Source organism: Taurulus bubalis (genome assembly GCF_910589615.1).
Source record: "Taurulus bubalis genome assembly, chromosome: 9".
NCBI classification, from domain to species: Eukaryota; Metazoa; Chordata; class Actinopteri; order Perciformes; family Cottidae; genus Taurulus; species Taurulus bubalis.
In genome coordinates, this window is record NC_136597.1 from 3,455,630 (window position 1) to 3,479,723 (window position 24,094).

At 43.7% G+C, this 24,094-nt stretch overlaps 1 protein-coding gene across 1 annotated transcript; it reads right to left on the reverse strand.

The window, feature by feature from the left end:
- Positions 1-1,418: 1,418 nt before the first annotated feature.
- Positions 1,419-22,411, reverse strand: pard6a (par-6 family cell polarity regulator alpha). The gene is made up of 6 exons (XM_079223116.1): positions 22,083-22,411; positions 16,464-16,686; positions 3,782-4,071; positions 3,287-3,412; positions 2,929-3,128; positions 1,419-2,187 (listed from the first exon to the last, which is right to left on the reverse strand). The coding sequence occupies exons 1-6, from the start codon at positions 22,149-22,151 to the stop codon at positions 1,890-1,892; spliced, it is 1,206 nt and encodes a 401-aa protein (XP_079079242.1). The 5' UTR covers positions 22,152-22,411; the 3' UTR covers positions 1,419-1,889.
- Between the last annotated feature and the right edge of the window lie 1,683 nt (positions 22,412-24,094).

The following is a 24,094-nucleotide window of genomic DNA, read 5'->3' on the forward strand; positions in this document are numbered from 1 at the left end:
ATGTCGCGGCAACTCCGTCTCCACGAAGGCAAACCCGTCTCCAGACGGCTTTTCTGACACGCTGAATGGAAACGGGGTTTCCTCGCCCTCCCCCAGGGCCCAAGGACCGTCCTGAGCAGGATTAGTCCAACTGTCAAGACGACAAGACGACGCTCAACACAGACACGCGAAGGAGCTGTGTGATGTACGTATGTGACTAGGATCCATCATCGTTTGCACATCTTCTGTTCCGATATTGTTTTGTAAACAATAATCGTGACATTGATTCGGTTCGACGGTCGGACAAAAACACATTTCGGTGTAATTGGAAGCAGAGCAGACGGAGGAGGACAGGAAAGAAAGAGTGCAGTGTGTGACCGAGTCGGCCAACATCTCGGACCGTAAGGCGATGCCACAGAGCTCTAACAGAGACGTGGCCTCACACACACACACACACACACACACACACACACACACACACACACACACACACACACACACACACACACACACACACACACACACACACACACACACACACAGCCCTTCTTACTATTTTGTGTGAAAATCATAAAACAGTCGCCACATCACCCATTTCCTCCCCATCCTATTCTCAGAATAAATGTTGGTGAAATGATGAAATATGACATTATGACACATATATATGCGGTTCACAGTTATTGCGTTTCCATATTTGCAATGCCAGAAGGCATATCTTATATCTTAGCAGTTAACTGACCACCCCTTTTGAAGTAATGTGTGTTATGGAACATTATTTATTTTTATTTATACAAACACACATAAAAAAAAATCAAACCAATGAGATGAATCATGATTATTGATAATCATGATTATCGACAGCTGATTTAGAGACAAGACAAATCGGATTAAAAAGAGTTTAAATAAAGAAGAAAAAAAAGTTTTCATTTTGAACTGGTTTCAACCAGTTTAATGTCTTGAATATATTTGGGTATATTGCGATTTCTAAAACATTTTGGGCAAAATTCCAACGTCAATGCAAGAGCGACAACCTGCGGGCCGCCTGAAGTGGAATAGAGAGATTAGAGGGATTCACCAATACTCTCTCAGCCATCACATGCTCTCGTAGCTCTGCAATCATCCACGTGTGTGTGTGTGTGTGTGTGTGTGTGTGTGTGTGTGTGTGTGTGTGTGTGTGTGTGTGTGTGTGTGTGTCCTGATGCCTTCAGGTGTCGACGGGGATTTGAACTTTCCGTACCGTATAAAGCAGCTGTGAAGAACCTCTCATATTCCTTTCTAGATGAATGCAGACGGATTTCATTTTGCAATTGAATTTCAATGCACACATATACACACATATATATATATATATATATATATATATATATATATATATATATATATATATATATATATATATATATATATATATATAAAAAATAAAAAAAGAGTTGCTGCAAGTATTCACTTGGTTGATTAAAATCCCCATAAAGGCAAACAGACTACCAGCACGTTCCTTCACGTCTGCTTGTGGTGAGCGAGGCGGTTTGAGGTTTCTGATTGGCGGCGCTGAAGAAGATCTTTCTTTCACGTGTTGACATCAATGACTTATGGCTTTGCAATTATTTCTCAATCTCTCTGCTCTCCAAAAGTCGACACGGATCGGCTAATACATTATGGCGTTTAAATCATTTCTTTCGATTGACGATAAATTATTGTTTTGAAGCAGACAGACGACCTCGTTGGCCGACAGGACCGGTCAGTGTTGTAATGCCCGTGGCTCGTGAGCAGCCGCGATCCGCCCAGGCTAGCTAGCGCTTACAAGCTAGCAGAACCTTCTGCGGCGCAGGAGCACAGCCAATCTGCCGTTGTCCCGGTAACCGTGCTGCGGGTGTAACATCCCATAGTCCCGACTGTCAGTGTTGCCGTGGCTACAGTGTGATTATGTTGCCGTCCTCCCTCATGCTCTCTTGACTGCTACTAGACGCGTGGGCGGGGTTTCCGTTGTGATTGGACAGCGCCGTCGAGCTGCCGCTCAGGGACGCTCCGACGCTATTGGGCAACGAGACGCTCTGTGGGAGGGGCCGGGCCGCGGCCGGGTCTCTGTTGAGGTTAGTGTTGTTGCTGTTGGTTACCAGGTGGGAGTCGTAGGGCGTCAGGCAGTCGTTCTCCAGGATGAGGTCGCCTTCGTCGTCGTCGTCGTCACTGTCGCCCTCAGCGATGCTGTTGCTGTGGTAACAAAAAATGACAGGGCATTAGGCAAGTTTGTTTTTTAATAATGCGTTTTCTTTTACTTTACTAAACCCTACACCTGAATAATATGAATCCAAAATTAACTCTTGTAGGTCCGTCTTTGGTCCCCACCATGTCCTGAGGGAAATGTGTCTTTTTAGCTGCTCGATGCTCCACTAAGTTCACCTTCTAGTCTGCTAGAGAGTGTGTGTGTGTGTGTGTGATTGAGTGTGCATGTGTGTGTGTGTGTGTGTGCATGTGTGCTGAACTGAAAACAGCTGCCTGCTGCTGCCGGAGACCAGGTGGATGAAAACAGTGAAGCTGAGAGAAACCAAAACAACGAGCTCCGTAGAGCCGAGGGGAACTGCAGAGTTGGTGCCAGTTCTCTGCAGGTTCTTCAGCCAACGTTTTATCATGTCGGCAAAATGTCCAGAAGAGTGTGAAGGATGTGTGAAAAATCACTCACGCTCAATACTTATAGCAAATCAGTTAATATTTCTGTTCTGAACAACCATTTCATTCACAATATTAAAACGTCAGACAACTTTTGCAGCGAATGAAAGCTGGAATAGAACATTTAAGAGGCAGCAGCTTGGTATATTAATACTCATTCATAAACAATACGTACAGGGGAGACACAGGGTCTCAGTTACATTCACACTTTTAATTCCTGAACCATGGAAGGTTTGATAAAATGACCAGACGAGAAGCAGACCCTCCGTCTTGGCCCCGGCTTACCTCGCAGTGATGGGGTTGCTCTGGGAGGCGGGGCTTGGCGAGTCATGTGACAGGGCGGAGTTGTTGGATCCGGCTGAGCCCACGGAACCGGAGTTGCCCATTGAGCTTTTGCTCCCGCGATGCAGCACGTTGTTCCTCTGGTTCGCCGGCTTCACGGTCACAATGAGATTGTGACTGTTCGCCACCATCATGTCTGTAACCTGAAAGGACAGTTAGGCATTTGGACTGGTTTACCATGATGTGAGGAAAAGCCCAGCATTTAAAAACACTGTATTGCTGTATACTATGCTGGACTGCTTTCACCCTGCATAGCAACAACAAACAGAACCTTTTTATGGATTATGGAACCTGAATTTACCTGATCCAGGGATTTTCCTGCTACATCGATGCCGTTGACCTCGAGGATCTCATCATTAACTCCCAGCAGCCCCGTGCTTTCTGCTAGCCCCCCGCGTACCAGACGAGATATGAACACTCCTGGGACCTTCAGGATGACAGAGGAGGAACATTGGATGTTACACCAAATATTTTTCTCTATTATTATAGCATTAACCTTTTTTTTATGCACAAGTCTGGTATTGGTTTAATAACTGCAGAAACCTTTGTTGTCCTCACATTAAAAATAATAAAGATAATATCACATGTCTAGCCTGTGTTCTGGGCCACCTTCACAATCCTCACTCTTCATCTTCGGTGTATGTAAGAGCAAGAGCACTTTGAATAGTTCAGTATTAAGTTCAGACATGAGGGTTAATATATGTGTATGCCTTTTACTCCCATTAGAGTAATAATGGTAAAGTGTCCTCAAAAGTCAAATGCCACATAATATGAAGGTGTGATCAGCTGATCTCACCTTCTCCACGCCTTGTGATGTCACGCGCACGCTCACGCCGTCGCGGATGTAGAAGCCCAGTGGCTTGTGGGTGCCGTGCTTGTGGAGTCGCACGCGCCGGTGCGTCTCGGGTAAGATGTCCACGTCGATGATGGAGGAGATCTGACGGAAGTTCTGCGGCAGGCCGATCATGAGCCCCGGTCTGCTCCTCGAGTGGGTGGAGCCTGAGACGCTGCTGCGCAGTCCGGTTAAGCCCAGCCCCTTTTTACGCCTCTGGAGGGAGTTGGTGGCAAAAACGACAGGTTCACCCTCTGAAGGAAGACACACAGAAGGATGGCGGGAACAGTTATTAACCTGAAGAATGCCACTTTTTTTTTATATATTTAATTTAAAGGAATATTCCAACAGTCAACAAAACACACAACAGAAAGACACATGAGGTTAGGCAAGTGTATGATGGTGCATCAGGGTTCAGACACATTCTGACCAATGGATTTCATGACTTTTAACCAAATGTCCATGACAAACATTTTGTGAAATCTCAGTGTAAACAGTAAAACGTGAGTAAATGTAGTATTTAAACTAACAATGAGAATACAAAGCAAACAGTAAACCTTAAATGACACAAATGAATGAGACAATAGTTTGATTAAAATAATAAACATTTATATAGATGCCTGTATGTATGCCTGCTTATATTTTGAGCGTCTTTCTTTTAAAAGCATATTCATTATTTCAAACTCAGCGTAAATGAACGTCATGAACACATGAATATAACACATTTACATGACTTTTACTAAACTTTTGGGATTACATTTTTTTTCAAGGACTTTTCCAGGCCTGGAAATAACCATTTTAAACTTCCATGACTTTGCCAGGTTTTCCATGACCGTAAGATCCCTGTGTGTGATCACTCTCCCTGTGTGTGATCACTCTCCCTGTGTGTGATCACTCTCCCTGTGTGTGATCACTCGCACCTGCTTTAAGTAACCAATGCTACAGCTGTAGCTGTAGAACCTCATATTCATTTTGACAGATAAAGTTCACAGAATTCAAAAGAGCAAAGAGCAGAATTAAAGTAAAGTTGTAAAGTGGTGTTCAATGTACAGTTTAGGTTTGGATATAAACAAACACTGCAGCTCTTTAGACCCAAGTAAAGTTAGCGTGTCTTGCTCCAAAACTTTAAATATCCACCTTTGTAATCGTTACAACCCAGGCTAAATAACATCTGTACAAAATATGTATTTGTGCACACGGCAGTACAAGTGTCCAGGTGTCCACTGAAAGCAACATTTTTATCAAATGACAACATATTTTATTATGAATATTATTCTTTTATTTAGTGCGTGGATTTTAAAAGCGGCAGACAGAAAAAACTACTTGCCCGCCACAAAATAAACTTTTGGCACATGCAGATATCGCAGCAATACTCGACTTAAAGAAACTCTGTCCGTCCACACAGAGCTGAGGAGGTGGAGGAGGACAGACGGGCCGCTGAAGGGGAGGACGTGGGTCTGCACATACTTCGGAGCAGAGCTTGATCTATATAATCTAATCAAGTGGAACAGTACGTTTGAGCGGTTTTCCTCGCCTTTGTTTGGAAGACCATTAACACAATTCGGTGCAAAAATATTATCCTCAGAGTCAAATTTCATATCTGGGTCTGTGTGTGGTAGGGGTATATATATATATATATATATATATATATTCACCTCATTTTCTAATTCCACACTTTTTCTCATGCACCCCTTCCCTCTTTCTTTTTTTCTGTTCATTTTTCCATACGCAGCCTCCCTGATGCCGACAGCATGACTTCACCAGGCACATATTAGATGACCAGTAGGATCTGATGTGTAATAAGTTAATATTCCTGACTTCTTCCTGAAAAAAAAACATCCTGTTCAAAATGTCACCAGTGCACCTAGACTCAGCGCTTCTATACCTACTAACACTTATATGAACTACATCAATAACTTAGAGTTGAACTTTAAACTAATAATACTTAATAAGTGTAACGGACTGCAACGGATATTTATTGTTTAAGTGCCACATTCGAGAATAAATTCCCATCACGAATAAGCAGAAGTCAAAGTGAGACACCAAAGTTTTCTAAAGGTGATCAAATAATGGCTGATAAAATGAATCATTTGGGGTCAAGTGGTGGTACAGGCACACAAACTCTTGTATGTTGGTTATTGATTGAGTCATATTTCCCCAACACTGCTAGAACATGTGGGGCTCCTTCAGCTCAGACTGCCACTAACCTGCCTGATTGATCCAAGATTAACACCAAAGGATTGGAGTAGATTTCAAGAGACCTTTAGGTCCGAGCAAGCAGTGGAGCGGGTTTAGACTGAGGCAGATTAAACACCCAGCAGATTCCATCTCAATCCATAATCCCGCCGTTGTTGTTCTGCAGCAGATGACCCGGCCTTTGGTCTCCTTCGATGACACGCGGGGTTATTCCTGGCAGGGAGCCATATGAGCGACGGCTCGGGAGCATCTGGAAGCACCGCTGCGTATCGACAGGGATGATCGGGGTCCGATTGAAAAGGTTTAAAGGGTTTATTCCATTCCAGATGTGACTCGGATGACCATAAACCAACCATTGATTTCTGGCTGAAAGGTTGTTTGAGTCCCAGAACAAACCAGACGAAGGCTTTCGTAATCGGGATTGTTTCTTTTTGGACAAGGCACAGCGCTGTGAAACTACTTTTTCACCGAATTTGTGTAATTTGGGTAACTTGACGTTTACAGACGACAGTAGGTTTCTTGTAAGGAATTATGTTTCCAAGTAAACGGTGGTGCTGGGGAACAAATGCAGACAAGCCAGATTGCCAATACGCTCACATGCAGCAGATGATAGAACGCTCATTACAACCACAGAAGACTTGACTTAGACTCGCCCCTCAAAGACTTGGTGCTTGACTTGAACTTCCAAAAAAGGACTTGTGAGCATCTTTACCGGCTGCTGAAAACCGGTCCCAGGTGGAACAATACCGGTTATCCTTAGCTCAGGATAAACCTGAAGACTGACTGAAACCTACAAAGAGTGGACAAACCAGACGGAAATAATGATTCCTCGTCAGAAAACAGCATCAACTTTACGACTTTTGCAACACGAAATACAGAAACATTTTGACTGGATCTGATTTATTCCTATTCTATCCATTATTTCAATAATTTGTTAAACTCAAACCTAAAACCCCTGTTTCAAAACGGGCCCCACGAAGTCTCACTGGGCATCAGAAGCAGCCCAGACAGACCTCTTGTCATGTTGCTATGAATCCAGAGCCAAACAAACCACCCAGGTCTGCATTTTGCAAACTATTTGAATAAAATCTGCCCGTGCCAGCTGAGGGAAGAACACCTGCTGTGACGTCATTGATCGGGTGTGAGCAGAAGTGGAGGAGGCTTAGTGGGAGCAAATGACGAGCACTGAAGGAGCCGTTTGCTGCCTGTTTGAATGGAACAGCCTCCAGACTGGCCTCGAAATCACATACTGGTTTTTGAGCTGAGTAAAAACCTCACTGTTGGTATTAAGAAACAGCATAGAGACAATAAAACTAAACAAAAACAAGATGAAAGAGTTGAACATGCTGAACAAAGAATTTTCACCCAACAATATTAAACTGCCATGTCTCACAATGACCCAAAGATAACAAAATCCCAGACCAGCTTAGTTCACGGTTGCTGAACTGCCATCAGAATCTAAATGTTTCGCTCTTTGACCCCCGCCACCAGGAGAGGAACTGCTGGGTGTTCATGGGCGGCAGCGGGAACGCCTCACTAACAGCCGGGTGTGTGCTACATGTGACGCGGGAACAGAGGGCTCTTACCGTCAGAATGTCAGCTATGTGGCAGCAGAACTACATTCCTGAAGGGAACATGACAAACAACAGGTCATTACATCATCTACTGAGTAATGACCATGTTGGCCTGGCTAGGCATGTTAATACCGGGTATCAAAACATATTTGTCATGTCAATTATGCTGATTAAAGGTCAGTATCAAGTCTATTTTAATGGTTTTTGTGTGCTGAGCTTTATTGTTTTCATTCATTCTCTTTTGTTTTTTTATGTACTTTTTATTCTATCTGAGAGCTACTTGTAAACCCTCTTTTGATGCGAGTACTACAAACTCATTACTGTTTAACAGTAATGAGGTTTAACAAACAATATCCCAATAATAGCTGACAGGCGGAAGATCAGGCCAGTTTTAGTCTAAAACATTAAAAAAAGCTGACCGCTAAGTCTCCCTCTTACACGGGGCGGTACGAAACTAAACGAGTCGTTTCCTCGTCTCTGAATCCAATAAACAGACTCCGCTACACCTTCAGGCCTCCAGTTAGCAGGTGGCTAATTTGACCCGTCGGCTGGCGCTGATGATTACAACACAGCAGCGTTTCATCAGCTTGCTCCGCTGTTAATGGACCCGGTATTAGAGGTGAGGGGACATCCGACTCATGTATGTGCGCTTAAAGATTGAGATTCATGATACACTAAAAGTATGCCACTGTCTTTTTGCACCCAGGGTTTACCATGATGTCTTACTGGATTAACGGTAGATAATGAGAGAGCTTTGCACACAAAAGCAACCGTAAGCTGTGAGTGGTTCGGGTGCAAACACCTGCTATAATAACCGTCACTCAGACATGGCAGTAACGCTCCATCTCACCTGTACCTGTAACAACAAGGCATGAAAACGCATGTCACTGAAACATGTCGGACGTTCACACACACACACACACACACACACACACTCATTTCCAAGTTCCATACCGGAGCTTTTAGTTGGACAAGAAGAAGAGCAAACAAAGTGAAGGCGGCCTCTCTGCTGGAGACAAATACCTGACCTGCTGCATTCCACACACACACACACACACACACACACACACACACACACACACACACACACCCAACAGGGAGCAACGTTAACGCCAGAGCAAACGCACCCGACTCGCGCACATCACATAAAATACATACACACAAACACATGGAGACAGTGTGTGTGTGTGTGTGTGTGTGTGTTTCCTGACTACGCAGACAGAAGCGCAGCAGAAAAGGACCAGACTGAAGCCCCCGAAGGCACAGACACTGCTAAGCCCCCTCTAAAATATCTCTCTCTCTCTCACACTCACACACACACACCCCTGGTAGAGCGATATTCTAGGCTTCCTCACTTCCCAAAAATATGGGACCAACCCGGTCCTTCAGTGCAGTGAGACACCCACAGTCGGATTAACATTATAATCCCTGTAAATCCGACAGTATTGTTCCGACTGTCGATGTTCCTAGATTTCTGGTCATCCAAAACAAAAGGTGCAGTCCAAACCCAAAATATTCTATATTTTGGACCACATGAATGGGGGTTTGTCTCCATGTCCCCCGTTCAGACCCGGCACTGCCGGTCGACACCTCTAAGGTGTCCCACTGTTTCAAAATGAAAGCTTTTAAAATAACCAATTAACGGGGGACTTTTATTGTGAAGGATTTACAAGAAATGTGTGTCGCCCTGAATTAGCGGAGCTTCTTTGCCCTTAGGAGGCTTTTATTGTGAAGAATTTATTGGAAATTAAATGTGTTTATCCAGTTTTACAGGCTGCCGCCAGACAATAACCTTATTTGTTTTATCCAGAAATACATGTAGACATTTCTGTAATCCTATGTCGCTTCATCTGCTTTACTAGCCAAATATTTTCTGTGGAAATCTGTCTCCACAGGAACCAATCACAACTTTTCACCTTTTACCCCGTCTTCACCTTTTCAAGCAGCGGCCGTGTTGATTGGTCGGATCTCTCTGGTGAAAGTTAAAGTTGTGAAGCTAAAGTTGTTTAAGGGGGATAGCTAACGAATACTAATAAAGAAGGACTCTCATAAAGATACAAATATTAGGAGGTGTGTGTGTGAAGCCACATTCGGCTGTATATTTACGCACTGCGGACCCAAAAAGCTTGATAACAGATACGCATAACGTCAATAAAGATCTGCATTTCCCGAGCTCTGAGAATATTAAAGTAAACACAGTGAAATGCTTATATGTTATAAGTATTGGGGCAGAGTTTATTGCTATGAAGGCCGCTCATCCTCGGCAGACGCTGAGAACAATAAATAAAATCACTGCTGCCTGGATGAACACCAGGTGCTGGCTGATTCATCGACAGACTGTCTGACCTGTATCTGAAATGATCTCATATGATCTGCAGCTGCCATGAGCCTGTCTGTGTGTTTGTGTGTTTGTGTGTGTGTGTGTGTGTCAGATCCCTCCGTAGTGCCCACCATCTGGAGCCCAATAGGCTGCCATATGGCTGGATCCAGCGCAGGTCTACAATGGGCTTGTGCGCGGCACGAGACGGAGGACACACTTCATGCTGTGAGGGGCGGGGCATTAACCTGCACCTCATAATCACAACAACAACAACAACAACTGGGGAATACAATGTCAGGCTTTGTACTGCTGGGCCCTCTGGAGGGAAGGGAGGCACGGGGGGGAACCAGAACCGGGACTGAGCGGACCAGATAGTCAGACCCTGCAGCAGTAGAAACGCTTACTTTTCTACAGAACATTTGTAATTCCTCGTCGTAGCTTATGTTAATGTACATTGTACCATGGAAACAGTAAAGGATACAGCCAATTCAATTATATGCACATCACTCTTCCACACACCTTCCTGTACTCTCCAGTGGTCATAAACAACACAGGGGTTCTCATTCACTTGTAGCATGACTGAACCTGAATCCACACAAACTCAATCACAATTCTTCTTCTCATGGCACTGAGAGGACACAGAGTCTGTGTGAAGCAGTGTTGAAGCTGCTCCTCTTAGTAACTGCTGGAGGAGGAGGAGGAGGAAGAGGAGTGTGGTAATTTGACCCTTCACAAACTTCCCTTTGGGCTTTGCAGTGAGGAAATTTGGAGAGCTTCCTGTCTCTTTGCTTCTCTCTGTCTGTCTTTTGACTCGACCACAGTCCCTAGAACAGTCGGATGATGAGTCATCGGTGACAGCGTTACTTTAATAAAAGAAGAAGCTTCTATTACTCATTACTTATTCACTTGTTCATGTATTACACTGTAGTAACTCAACAGTTGTATGACTGATTGTTCCCCTCTTTGACTGAACAGTGAAGGTTAGCAGCCAATTAAAAGTAGAAATCCTCCTTCTCAAAAACATTGACATGTCTTCCTTATGTCACGAGCCCCACTGTATCGGTTCGATCCAAACTGGACTCATGTCCTCTCATTGGATGGATAACGGTGATGGCGGAGCGTCAAGACCGGGGAGATCAGCTGCGGACGGAAAACCACTTCCTCTACAGAGTCTCCTCCGCTCCCCGCTTCTCGCTGCTCGGGTATAAATATTTGATTGGCCTCCTCCTCTCATCATGTCGTACACTAGATATTTTCAGAAGTTCACAGCCAGGCGGGGGTGTGTGTGTGTGTGTGTGTGTGTGTGTGTGTGTGTGTGTGTGTGTGTGTGTGTGTGTGTGTGTGTGTGTGTGCGCCACTCACGATTGGAACATTATAGAAATGCATTCCTTTCTACGTTTATAGACACAAGCATGTCAGCAACCGGGTCTGTTTGTGTTATTTCTGGAAAGTCATTTATGTGGTGCACCACCAGCAGGAAGAAGATAAACACCCCCCACCACCACTAACCCATTTCATCATCCCCTTCTCTTTTTTCCCTTCCTCTCCTTTCACCTGCTCTTTTTCTTCTAGCTCCGGTTTCTCAACCTTTCATTTATTTTTCGTGCACACACGCACACGCACACGCCGAGCTTCGGGGTTTCAGGCCTGCCAGCTTCTCTTTTATCAGCATCTCAAAGCTGCCGGTACCTTTTCCCCCCCAAACAGGATGCAACATTAATCTGCCATTGGCCCACCGGCTGAGACCCGCACCGACTAAAAATACTTCCCCAGCGACGTCATCGTGGCACGGATTATTCCACACAACATTGCTGCAGAACTTTTGGGCACAGGGCAGTTTAGTTGTTTTTACTTTATGAATAATTAGCACAGAAGACAAATACAAGTTCATTTAAATAAGTCCTTTTTACCACTTAGCCAGTCAGAAGAGAGCCTCGGCGCTACCAGTCCACTGGTCCTGGACCAGGACCTGGTCTGCAGGTCCATACAGACTGAGCTCTGCTCTCCTCTATCTCTGATACCGAGTCAAACAGCTGGGTCAGGTATCAGCGGATCTATTCAACACAGTTCTATTGTCCCACATGAGGCAGAGGTGTTTAATTAAAGGTCAACACGGTCCAGTCAGACAGTTTCCTCAGGCAAAGGTCTGGAATATCACAATAATGTCTAACTTGGTTATGATTTAGTCCCTTGTGTATTGAAGAAGTCAGTAGTTGACTTCATACAGACGTCAACTCAAATAAAGAATTGAATAACATCTATTGTCAGATTGTAAATTGAACGCGATGACTTAAATAATACATAGTCCAATAATGATTTCAAGTAAAATAAGGGCTGCATTAAAAAAAATAGGCAACAGCTTTTAAATAATGTGATTAAATAGTGTGCAGGGTCTCTACCGGGCCGTGACGGAGAGTCAGTGACGGCATGATCATTATGGTTTTTCTTCTTCTTTTGTCAATACATATACAATACAATATATAAGTGTACAAATGTATATATATATATATATATATATATATATATATATATATATATATATATATATATATATATATATATATATACGCGTATATATATATATATATATATATATATATATATATATATATATATATATATATGTATATATATATACGCGTATATATATATATAATGTATTTTTGGAGACTTAATACTTACAATATGCAATACTGCTGTACTATACTGAATATTGTTTTGCTACTACTACATTTCACTTCATAATATTACACTTACATGCAAGAATATGTATAATGTACCAGCCTTTTTATTTTTATTTGACCATATTATGTCATACTGTCATACCACTTTACTTTGAGGAGACGTCACTGTTAGTCTAGAACACTGAATAATGTTTCCACCAGTAAACCTGAACATGCACACCTCTCTCTGTGTGACAGTGATTATAACCGCATAAACTATATAGATTATAATTAACTGGAGGATACACTTTTTCCTTCACGTAGATCTTAAACCCTTGAATTGATATAAACAGGAGCCGGCCACCCTACGGAGGAAACTCATTTCGGCCACTTGTTTTTTGATTAAAATACAAGTTGGATAAAATCTCCACTTGTCCTCTCCTTATATGTAGTCAAGTGTCGGTAGGTAGAACTGCCAGAGCCGCTGACTCGCTGCTGACTCGTCGTTCTCCTGGCTGACGTCACACGCTGCCACGGACTCTCCACTGCCAGTAATCGCACTCGCTGTCTCCCAACAACGTTAGCTAACATGTTAGCAAGCTGACTAGCTTGCTATTAAACAACTGGTGGGAGGGAAATTAAGCCGCTGTAGACATCTTAACGCTGATTGGCCAAGACTCGACACGTCACATCAAAGATCTTCTATTGCTAAGATGATCACGACCTCAGCTTTTTTCCGTGTCTCACTCCAATCTCAGAAACGCCAGCCAGTTGACCCCTCCACCGCCACCCCCTCCTCCCCTCCCAAAAACAAAAACTCTTCGGATCTACACGATTCACGTGGATGACATATTTTCATTTCCAAATGGCGATTTTCGCCGAAAGGTGACAAGTTTGCAGGTCTGTATACTATATAGTGACTGTTACCTTAATTACCACTGTAGCACTCTTGCAGAACTGTCACTATGGCTACCACAGTAATACTAATACAGGATGAGACCGTTACCCGGGCTACCACTGCAGCGATGTATTAGACATCGCCCTCCTCCATGTAATCCTTTCAGACCTTTTCACACACACACACACACACACACACACACACACACACACACACACACACACACACACACACACACACACACACACACACACACGATTGATGAGGTCTTTTAGAGTAAAATAATCCCACTCAGTGGCTAATGGGTTGCAACACCAGATGGGCTGCTATCACTCTCTCCCCACACACACACACACACACACATGAACACATGCACACACACACACACACACACACACACACACACACACACACACACGTAAACACATGCACACACACACATGTAAACACACACACAAGTCCAAACAACAAACACAAAGAGAAGCGGCGTGAAGGTTGCAGGGAATGAAGGAACGTAATATGAATTGGAGGACGGAGCGAGGAGAGAGGAGAGAGGAGAGAGGAACCCGCTGAAGCGATTCCACGCAGGATCCCAATATGTTCGGGGAGATGTTTTACAACCTCGCCTCCACTTAAAACAGCACGTCGTCCTGATAATGTAACAGGGACGCTGTGTTTTGCTAAAAAAACTTCTGTGAATAATTTAAGAAGACAGCGATTAAATCTGGAATAAACAACCTTTGAAATTTAAAAAATAAATAAATAAAAAGTATAATTATCAGTATTGTTATGCTTACTCTGCATGTAGGCCTGATGTTTTCCCTGTGTCAGTCTCTCCACTCACGTGGCTGTGACGCATTAAACGGGATCACACTCTAGGATGAAAGATGAAGTGATCGGGTGAGAGAGATTTCACGTCCTAATCCTCACTAATGAGGCGCAAGCTAGCTCGGAAAGCCCAACGGAGATTGAATTACGCCACCATTCCTAATGCAACTTGCGCAAGCTTAAGATTTGACCGGTTTGGAATTTCTGCAAAAGTTTTCCAGTGCTTTGGCCGAGGAGCTCGCAGCATGCAAACCGGATGTTAACACCAAAGAGCACGTCTCCGCCTCTCCTCCACTCTCTCCCACACCGCCGACTTAATCTGATTAAACCAGCAGCTGTCTGCGACTCTGCGGCAACAATAGCGGCCGGCTAAGCAGCCGATTAGCATGGTGACATCATGAATTATGCAGGATGTGGAGACATAGGCGCTGCGAGGCGGAGACGGCAATCGTTCGATAAATCGCTTGAATAATACGCGACAGAAGAAGCCAGCAGGGGCAGAAGACAGGTGGGGATGTTATTTGTTTCATCCCAGCCAACAAAAACATCCGTCATGTGCCACAGGACTATACATTCTTTATTAAAATCAAACGAACAGTATTTCCGAGGGGGAAATAGTCAGGTTTGTTGAGACAGTTGCAAACTGCTCTTTCTGAATGTGGAGGAGGATTTGTTAAATCAAAGTTAGATGATGATGCTCCCTATGGTTGTGAGGTTTACTCTAATCGTTTGTCTTCTGTAGAGTGATCGTTCAGGTGAGTAAAATCCTTTTTCTACGTCTTCGGGCGTCACGCAGCTCTGAGCTGATGACACTAAACAGGAGGACCAGCAAAAAAACAGAAGGTACTTGGAGCTGCGATACCTGCATTACACCGGGTCACATGTCAGATAGAATAAAGAAGAAAAAAAAAATCAGTGGCCTCACTGGTTGATGGAGGGGAAAAAAAGTTTGCATGTTGTCTCTAGATTAACTAAACTGAGTGCACTCCACCTGGTCGCCCAATCTATATATCTAAACATACAAGAAAGCTATTTTCAGCATATCACATGTTTTAACCTCATTACCATATACTTAAATGACAACGACAGACTCAAAGCTGACCACCCGCCCACTTTCATAGGATTTCCGGAAAAACCCAACAAGCCGGCGACCCTGCGGCGACACATTTTTGGCTTCACAGAAAACAACTTAGTTAAGTTTAGAAAAAGGTTTAATTTGAGTTAAAATAACTACGAAAGTTACATGAAAAATAAATAAATTACTTCTCGTTTTACAGCGGGCACGAACAACAGCCTTCTGGGTGAAAGAGCGTTGAATACTAAAAACAACAAATGTATGCTACCCTTTCATATTTGATTCAATGGTATAAATAAATTACAATTATCAGAACTATACAGGCTTTATACAACGGATCAATTTTTCAAAATAAAAGTCTATGGAAGAAATTCTGCTAATTGATTTGCAGACAAAGATCTTTGGAAAAGCCTGGACCAGAAGGTGGTAGCCCTCCAGTAAGCACCGCCCACTATGAAGAGCGGTTTGAAAAGGAGACCTAAGTTGGTCAATCTTATGTTCCTAATTAATGTTCTGGTCTCAGAGACTCAATGGAGCTCAAAGTCCACTCGCTTTATCCGGGATTTCAACAACCGGCAGCCACCACGCTCAGTTCTTAAGCTGAGTTCTAAAACAACAAGTTCTCAGAATAATGAAAAGTTTCAACATCCACAACGGAGCTCTGCTGATGAACACCGTGTAATACACCCAAAGGCTGGCATTCCTTTGTCAACCGCTGTTTCCAAGGAAAAGAATGATATTTCAAAGAACAGAATAGGGATTTATCCCTTCGACTGTGTTCTCCAACACAAACTCTGAAGTGATGTCTGAATGTGTCTCTGTTCCACCTCTCTTTGCCGTCTAATGAAGTAGACAGAAAAAAAGAAGAAAGACACAAAAAAGCAACTCACAGGGCCGACCCCAGAGGGAGAGCTGCATGAAAGCAGAGAATCATCAGGTGGCGTTGTGTTTAAAGAATAAAACCTGTTTGATGTGGAGAACAAGGAACCTTCCCCTGTAGCTGCACACACACACACACACACACACACACACACACACACACACACACACACACACACACACACTGAGAGAACGAGGGTTCGATGGCTTTACCCTTCTTGGTGATGATGATGCGGAGCAGCGGGTTGGCCGCCGACACGGCCTTGTGGTAGTTGTCGTCGTTGTTGATGGGGAGCAGGTCACCGTGGACGTCGGCGTATCCCAGCAGCACGTCGGCTCCGGGGATGCGGTGGATGGTCTGGAGGAGGCGGAAAAACTCCTGGAAGCCGCCGGGGCCGTTCCTCCTCAGGGCGAAGCGGCGGTACTCCGCCTCGAACTGGAGGAGACAAGGAAAGCGTGAAAACCCTTGTGAAAAGGCAATAAAGTAGTCCATGAATATGAGACCTTTACAGATGATTACAATCCCTCCTCTGCATTGTGGAGGTTGGTTGCTTTGTGCTTTGTCTTTTCGTTTCCTCACAGTACATTTTGTTTTCAGAGAATAATGCAATGAACAGCGCTCGTACACCATGATCTGGTCGCGGTCGATTTCTTCATTGTGATTGTATGCGTCTGGTTCTGAGAAATACGACAGCAACATCTCCGTACAGTCGGCGCCAAATAAGACTGAGGCGAGGAGATAATCCACAAACTGCCCCGTCTGTTTTTATAAGGACCATTTCCACAATGCCGTTCATCGGCATTGTGTTGAAGGAAGGAATCTCAAGAGAGCACATTTCTGAGAACACAGAGTTCAATTGGTTGATCTGTCAATCATGCAAATAGTGGTCCTAAAATAACGTTACAGTTGGTAAGTCAATAACAACAATTTGGCTTGGGGCATCATGGGAAACAGGAAGGCCCGACTACGGACACCAGAAACTTGTCAGTCGATACCGAGACCAGTAGAGGTCCATCATTCTCGACATCCATTTCGATAACACGGTAAAAGAATAACACAATACATCCTTAGAGCTAGTGTTAAAAAGTTAAACAAGTCAAAATTCCCTCCATAATACCTATTTAATATTGCTTTGAAAAACATCTCCTTCAAACAACTGTATCAATACAGTTGTGACCTTGTAAAAAGACACTTGAATAAATGTATTCAAGTGTTTCAAGTGTCTTGCCAAGATCACAATTTAACAAGATTACATTTGAACAGGTCTTCTTGACATAAAAATGTTCCTTCGCCTCATACTCATTTTTATCGAATAAAGATTGAGCGCAACCACCGGTAACGCTGCCCATTGGCAGATTACAGCTAACGTTAACTAGCTCTCCTCCTTCAGATCCAATTGTTGTTCGCAATGTAGCATCATCAAAGACCAACTGTTTATACAAAAAAAAGAAAGAAAAAAAAAGTGAGTTTACTTCCTTTTGGATTTTAACGTTAGCCGCCGGTCAGCTGCTAGGCTAAATGACGGTGCTAACAGCTAACGTACGGAGGTTGTGTTTAGTTGCATCATGATGCATTCAAGCATGTATTCAGTTAAAAATGAGTAGAGGCTGAAGGTTAATTATAACGTTACCAGAATGTGTTCAAGTGTAATCTTGTATAACTGAGGCAGATCATCAGGGATTAATAACAAATTAGCAAAAAACTGAATGCAAACAGGAATAAAACAGTGCACATTGAAGTACTTGGGCTCTATAGATTTGTTTTTTGACTGGTATTGGTATCAACTACTACATTTCTGGAATTGTGACACCCCTACAAGCGCCAATCTGCCAGCTACCAACGTATAGTCTGTCACGTCTAGGCCTTGTCACAGCTAGTCTTCATATCTCTATATCGGGACACTGACCGCTTCAGCTGTCAAAAATATTGCGTAACTCGCCATTGGTCTGACCTTTTGAACTCTGGTCAAGTCGGGCGGGTCCCTCAGCTCAAGGGAAAAGAAAGGCATCTTTCATCGACAGCTGCTAACAGGACGTGTGGGTTTGTCCTTTCCAGGTGTGAAAACGCCTATTGTTCTCTGGAGCTGGCAGGACAGGTACTGCATATGCATGCTCTACACACACAGCCTATAATTTACAGGGCACCGTGTGCACTCTCAAAGTGTTTCACAATTTCACATGGAAGAGGTACACGGCCTTGTTTAAAAGGTTATGCTGTGGGTTTGTAACTCACGTCACAATTGTTAAGGCAGAGGTGTGATTGTAGCACACAGGAAACATTTTGTCTTGGGTGGGCAGCTAATTACAACACTGGAAAATACTCCGGTCTAGTTAAGTGGATTATTATAGGGAAAGGCGGGTTCATGTTATTATGTAAATGTCTTGACAGGAACATTGTCTCACTCACTGTGTTGGTGTGCAGAGCTGCACAATAGTAAATTATGCCATTATTAAATGCTACAATGGAACAGCGGCAGCCTGTCTCATTCAGGTGATGATGAAAACATGATTATGAATTTATATTGTGTGAGGCTGCTGATCAATTCATCATGTTCTTCAATTCCCCCCAAATAATTAGACATTTACACAGCAGAACTAAAACTGTGTGCAGGAGGACGGCGGGCTCTGCCTCCGCTCACATAATCATAACTCGGACTCGACCTCAGGGTGAGTCTTAACCTGAAGATGGTCAAACTGTGCGTTCCAAACGGCTGCTCTTTCTAATGGCCATCAGGGGGCGACTCCTCTGGTTGCAAAAAGAAGTCTGATAAAAGCAGGGTATGCTGTCAGGGCGTGGCTACCTTGTGATTGACAGGTCGGTACAGCTACCAGAGCCGCATGCGGCGTCTCCACATCACTCCACTGCAGTCCAAATATGGTCAATTCAGTTCCCTGATTGCTAGAAAGCCAAGCTGGCAACAAACCAAAACTACAAATTTGAGGCTTCAAAACAGCAGTCCACTTCTTATCACACAGTCTATTGATCAGAATCGCCCAGAGCGGAGCATAGCTGTGTCCGCATTTGGACTCAACCTTTCTGATCAGATATACTTCGTGGACAAAGGCGGCTGTAAAACAGTGGATGAACACATTTAATTGCTTTTAAATTCCTCACAATAAAATCCCCCTCTCCCCCTTGTTGGTTGCTGCTTACTGCTGCAGTATTAGTAGACTTGTTTCTTTGAATAGTCGCTACGCTACAAATTTTGCTATGAATCGTCACAATAATATGCCCGTTATTTTGTGTTTCAAAAGCTTTTATTTTGAAGCAGCAAAATCTGAAAATGTGTGTGTGTGTGTGTATATATATATATATATATATATATATATATATATATATATATATATATATATATATATTCAGAATTAGTGTGTGTGTGTGAATTATATATATATATATATATATATATATATATATATATATATATATTCAGAATTAGTGTGTGTGTATGTATATATATATATATATATATATATATATATATATATATATATATATACATATATATATATATACATACACACACACACGCACAGATTTTTGTAATGATGATATATACATGTATTTAATGTATTGTTTAACTGACAGCATGCATTAATTGGTCTTTTTTTTTATGGTCGGTAAAACGGTTAATGATTAACATCTCTAAAAACAACCGTGTTGGAACATGAATGTCTTCTTTTCCAGATCTGCACAGGCCTTCGGCGAAATACTTCCCAGCTTGTTGCAACACATGTTTGTCGCACACATCCGTTGGATGTGAAAATTAAAATGTACGGTCAGCAGTCAACAAACACACATGAGACAACAGACGTGTGTGTCGGTGTCTCTCCTTAGTCCATGCTTAGCGAGGTAGGTATGTTGATGAAGTAATCTCCTTCAAATCCTGAAAACATGGCCCTTTAGATGCTAATCCTCCAAGTGTTGAAAGGTTTGTTTTCATTATTTCATTGGATTCTATTTTTTTTCTCCCCCCCACAATGTTGACTGATATTCGGTATGCTATTCTTAAAAACAGCTGATCGGCGCTCTTTTCGTTGAGCCAACCAGATCTCGCCACGACCTCCGATCAGCCAATCATGTCGTCTGTCAAACTTTAAATCTGTTCTCCTCTCGTCGTTGCCGTCAGGGCAAAACTGTCACACCGCCCCTTCATCGTATCCAGGACCCCCGGTGGAGCTCATCAGAAATCCACTCCTCATCGGGGTCCAGATCTTCAGGATTCTCTTCATCTTAATCACCACCAGTGTCTCCATGGGGGATGGGGACACAGTTTCATCACTAACTTAAAACACACAATCTATTCACCAAAGACAACACGCGTTTCTCGTCCTGTTGCGCACGGAATGACAAAGGGAATATCGGCCTTCATTACTCTTGGCTGAAACTAAACTGTAATTTCTTTTTTGAGGAGAGTTCTTGCAGAGGTCAGGAGGCCCCTCCCGGGCCCCCCACTACCACTTCCTGTTTCAGTATGCTGGGGGGGTACAGCACTATCAGTGTTGGAGAAACGAATCCCCTCTTTCCTACAAGTTGTGCAGGTTGTCTCTTGGCAGCTGTGTTCTTGTTTAAGATACGGCAGCTAAACATCACCATCATCATCTTCATCCAGTTTTAGTCTAACTGCAAAACGTGCTGACCATTCGTTTTTTCATCCTCATTACAGTGGGAAAGTCATTAAAATGTTTTGATGAGGACATTAAAGTAGGCCTGTGAAGAGCGCTTCCTTCCACAGCCGTGCATTATTGATATAATAAGTCATTTTTTCTTCTTCTTAATGCTGTAGCTGCTCTAAGTACTGCATGTATTTGCATGTGCATCTTTACAAGGGGGGCAATATTGTCAAAGGACATGTGGAGACAATGCGCTGTCTCTCAACGAGAAGCAATCAAATATGTGTTTTGTGTTTATTAACTTGATGTCATTACAGCTCAATCTGACCTGTCACACGCGAGACCCACTCGGCTAACCATGTTTTGAATGGCATGCACCTTATTATGCAAAGTTACAGCGGGAAGACACGCCTGCTTTTTCTTTTCTTTTTCCAATTAGTGGAAAATTAGCCTAAAAAAGAGAAAGAAAAGAAAACACTCAAATAAAGTAGGCTTTAAAAAAGCAACTACAGACTAGTAGGTAAACTGCGTACGCGGGGACTCGTTACAAAGTAGCGTTGGTCACTGTGGCTGAAGAAGTACGCTAGTACTCAGTAATGTAGCGCTAGTACTCAGTAATGTAGCGCTAGTACTCAGTAAAGTAGCGCTAGTACTCAGTAAAGTAGCGCTAGTACTCAGTAATGTAGCGCTAGTACTCAGTAATGTAGCGCTAGTACTCAGTAAAGTAGCGCTAGTACTCAGTAATGTAACGCTAGTACTCAGTAAAGTAGCGCTAATAGAGTGAAGCGGACACAGACACGGGCTGACATTGACACACAAAAGAGGCTGAGAGAGGACGAGAGTGCGGAGGCTGAATGGCAGAGTCGGTGTTTGGGGGACGGACGGACGGAAGAAATGCGGAATAGAAACGGAGCGGCGGGGTCGCGTAGCCTGCTGCGAGTGTAGCCCACGGTAGACGCACTCGGGCCGCCCTGACAGCTGCGCCGCACAGCGCCCTTTCATTTATCCGGGATATAATTAGCGGTAAAACGTACGCGTGAGTGTCCGGGGGAGAGAGCTTTGCGAGGAGACGTCACGTCGCCCCATCTTATCCGAGCGACAGCCGAAGGTTAATGTCGGTGTCGTCCTGTTGTCAGTGTGCACCGGGCGCAGAGGGAGCAGCACGAGCCTGAACCCTTAAATTAACAGCCGAACACAACCCGTTCACGCGACACTCACTTTGCTCTTGACCTCCACCACGTTGTCGGTGAGTTTTAACGGCGTCCGCTGCTGCTGCTGCCTTGACATTCTGCTCCCCCGGTTGGCTGCTTGGCTGAGGCACTGCGGATAAAAACCATCCACCGGAATTATGGTTGTTGTTTCCTCCCTTGTCCTCGGGTAAACGGACAGAAAAACAAATCAAAACGTAAAGCAGGCGAGCAGAGCTGACGCCGTCTGCTAATGTGTTCCGAGCGCACTGGGTTTGAAGAGAAAAAGAAAAATAACAGAAGAGACAGCCAGGTCTCGCTCCTGTTGTTTGTGTCTCGTGCAGCCCAGTGTCGGAGAGCGCGCTGTTATCGCTCGTTTACGACAGGGAGAGAGAGAGGAAAAAAAAAAACAGCGCTCGCGACAGGTGGAGTCGGGTAAATCCAGTATGGGATGTGAGCGTGAGGCTCCAGTGTAAACCGTCCTCCTCCTCCTCCAACCTGGCGACGCTGGAGGACACCGCGCAGCAGGGGAGGGGCGGGGCGTGACGCGGGGCTCATGACACCACTGCTGCTCTGGACCTACAACACGCTGCTAATTGGTGACATTGCCACTACGACCGGCATGCTGCCGTTGACACTTGTGTTGCTAATGCGGCTCCTGGCTAACAACAATACCCACATACGAACGCACAAAACAGACACACATTTCTGTTCTCATGTTTGCCATTCACGCGGATATGGCACTTACATTGTAGGAAGTAAAAAGATACTTATTTTTTTGTTTGTTGCAACAACACAAATAAACAACTTCAACCACGGGAAATGTAGTTCCCTTATAATTTAACTTGTTCCGCCTGTTTGACTCAATGTGTGTGTGTGTGTGAGTGTGTGTTTTACTTTGGCTACATAAGCAGCCCGCTGCACCTACCCTTCACACGGTTTGTTGCCCCCCCTCATTGTCGTGCTTAATCCCGTGAAGTTCACACACAGTTCAGTCACGGAGAGGATGGGGAAACCACAGTCCACCGTCAAACACGCCACCTGAATCTTTTGCCACCCTGCACCTTATGGCCCTACAGTAATTGGTTCTGGTGGCTGCTTGTGCAGGACAAGAGTAGCATAGCAGGTCACTGTTAGCATGTAGCGGCTCTCTACTATAGCCAATAGGTAGCCTACATGGCCTAACACTGTTTATTTATTTTTCTCTGTGGGGGTGCACTGTCTCCTGTGATGCTTGTCTTGTCTTCTTAGAAAGCTATGTAAGAAATGTAAGTACCATGCCAATAAACTTGAACTGCAGTGCATTGTGCTAGCATTTGCTAGCAGAACAGACCCCCTGTGCATTTGAGTGGCACATCCGTCTCATCTCCTTGGGAAACATGACAATTACACAATGACCATGCTGGCGACCTCACTCCAGGGAGCTGCACACACCCACAGCTCACTGCAAAGTTGGTCTTCCTCCCAGCAGGACGGTGCCTTACGGCCTCACAGAGCGAACACGTTGGGTCGTCTCGTCACTTTTCTGTCAAAAAACGTCACTTAAAAAGTTGCTTATGAACCAAATATTTACCGTAACCCCACGATTAAACTATGTAACTTCAAACAGATGTCATTTTCATTTTTAGATCAAGTTACAATACACTGCTGGCCGATAGCTGCAACCACCAGATCCGGTCCAGTCGGCTCCATTTACAATACATTTTAACAATTTTACGTGTGATAAATTCACAAATTGACCATCATAACATTATTTTGGAAACATTGGATAATTAATATTGCTATAATATATTTACATTTCGATGGACTAAATTATGTTTAACAGCAAAGATCTACTTATAGACATATGGTCTTATTCTCCTACCTTCACAGCCCAAATGGGCTTACAAAAATGTTTTCACAATCATATTTTATGTTTCATTCAGCTAATTTGACGAATAAACGACTTGCAATGCCATCGTTTTGGGGTGACGGGTCCTCACCGTCAATGTACGTCCACTGAAAAGGTTTTTTTTTTTTTTAAAGATTCTTATTTTAAGAAGA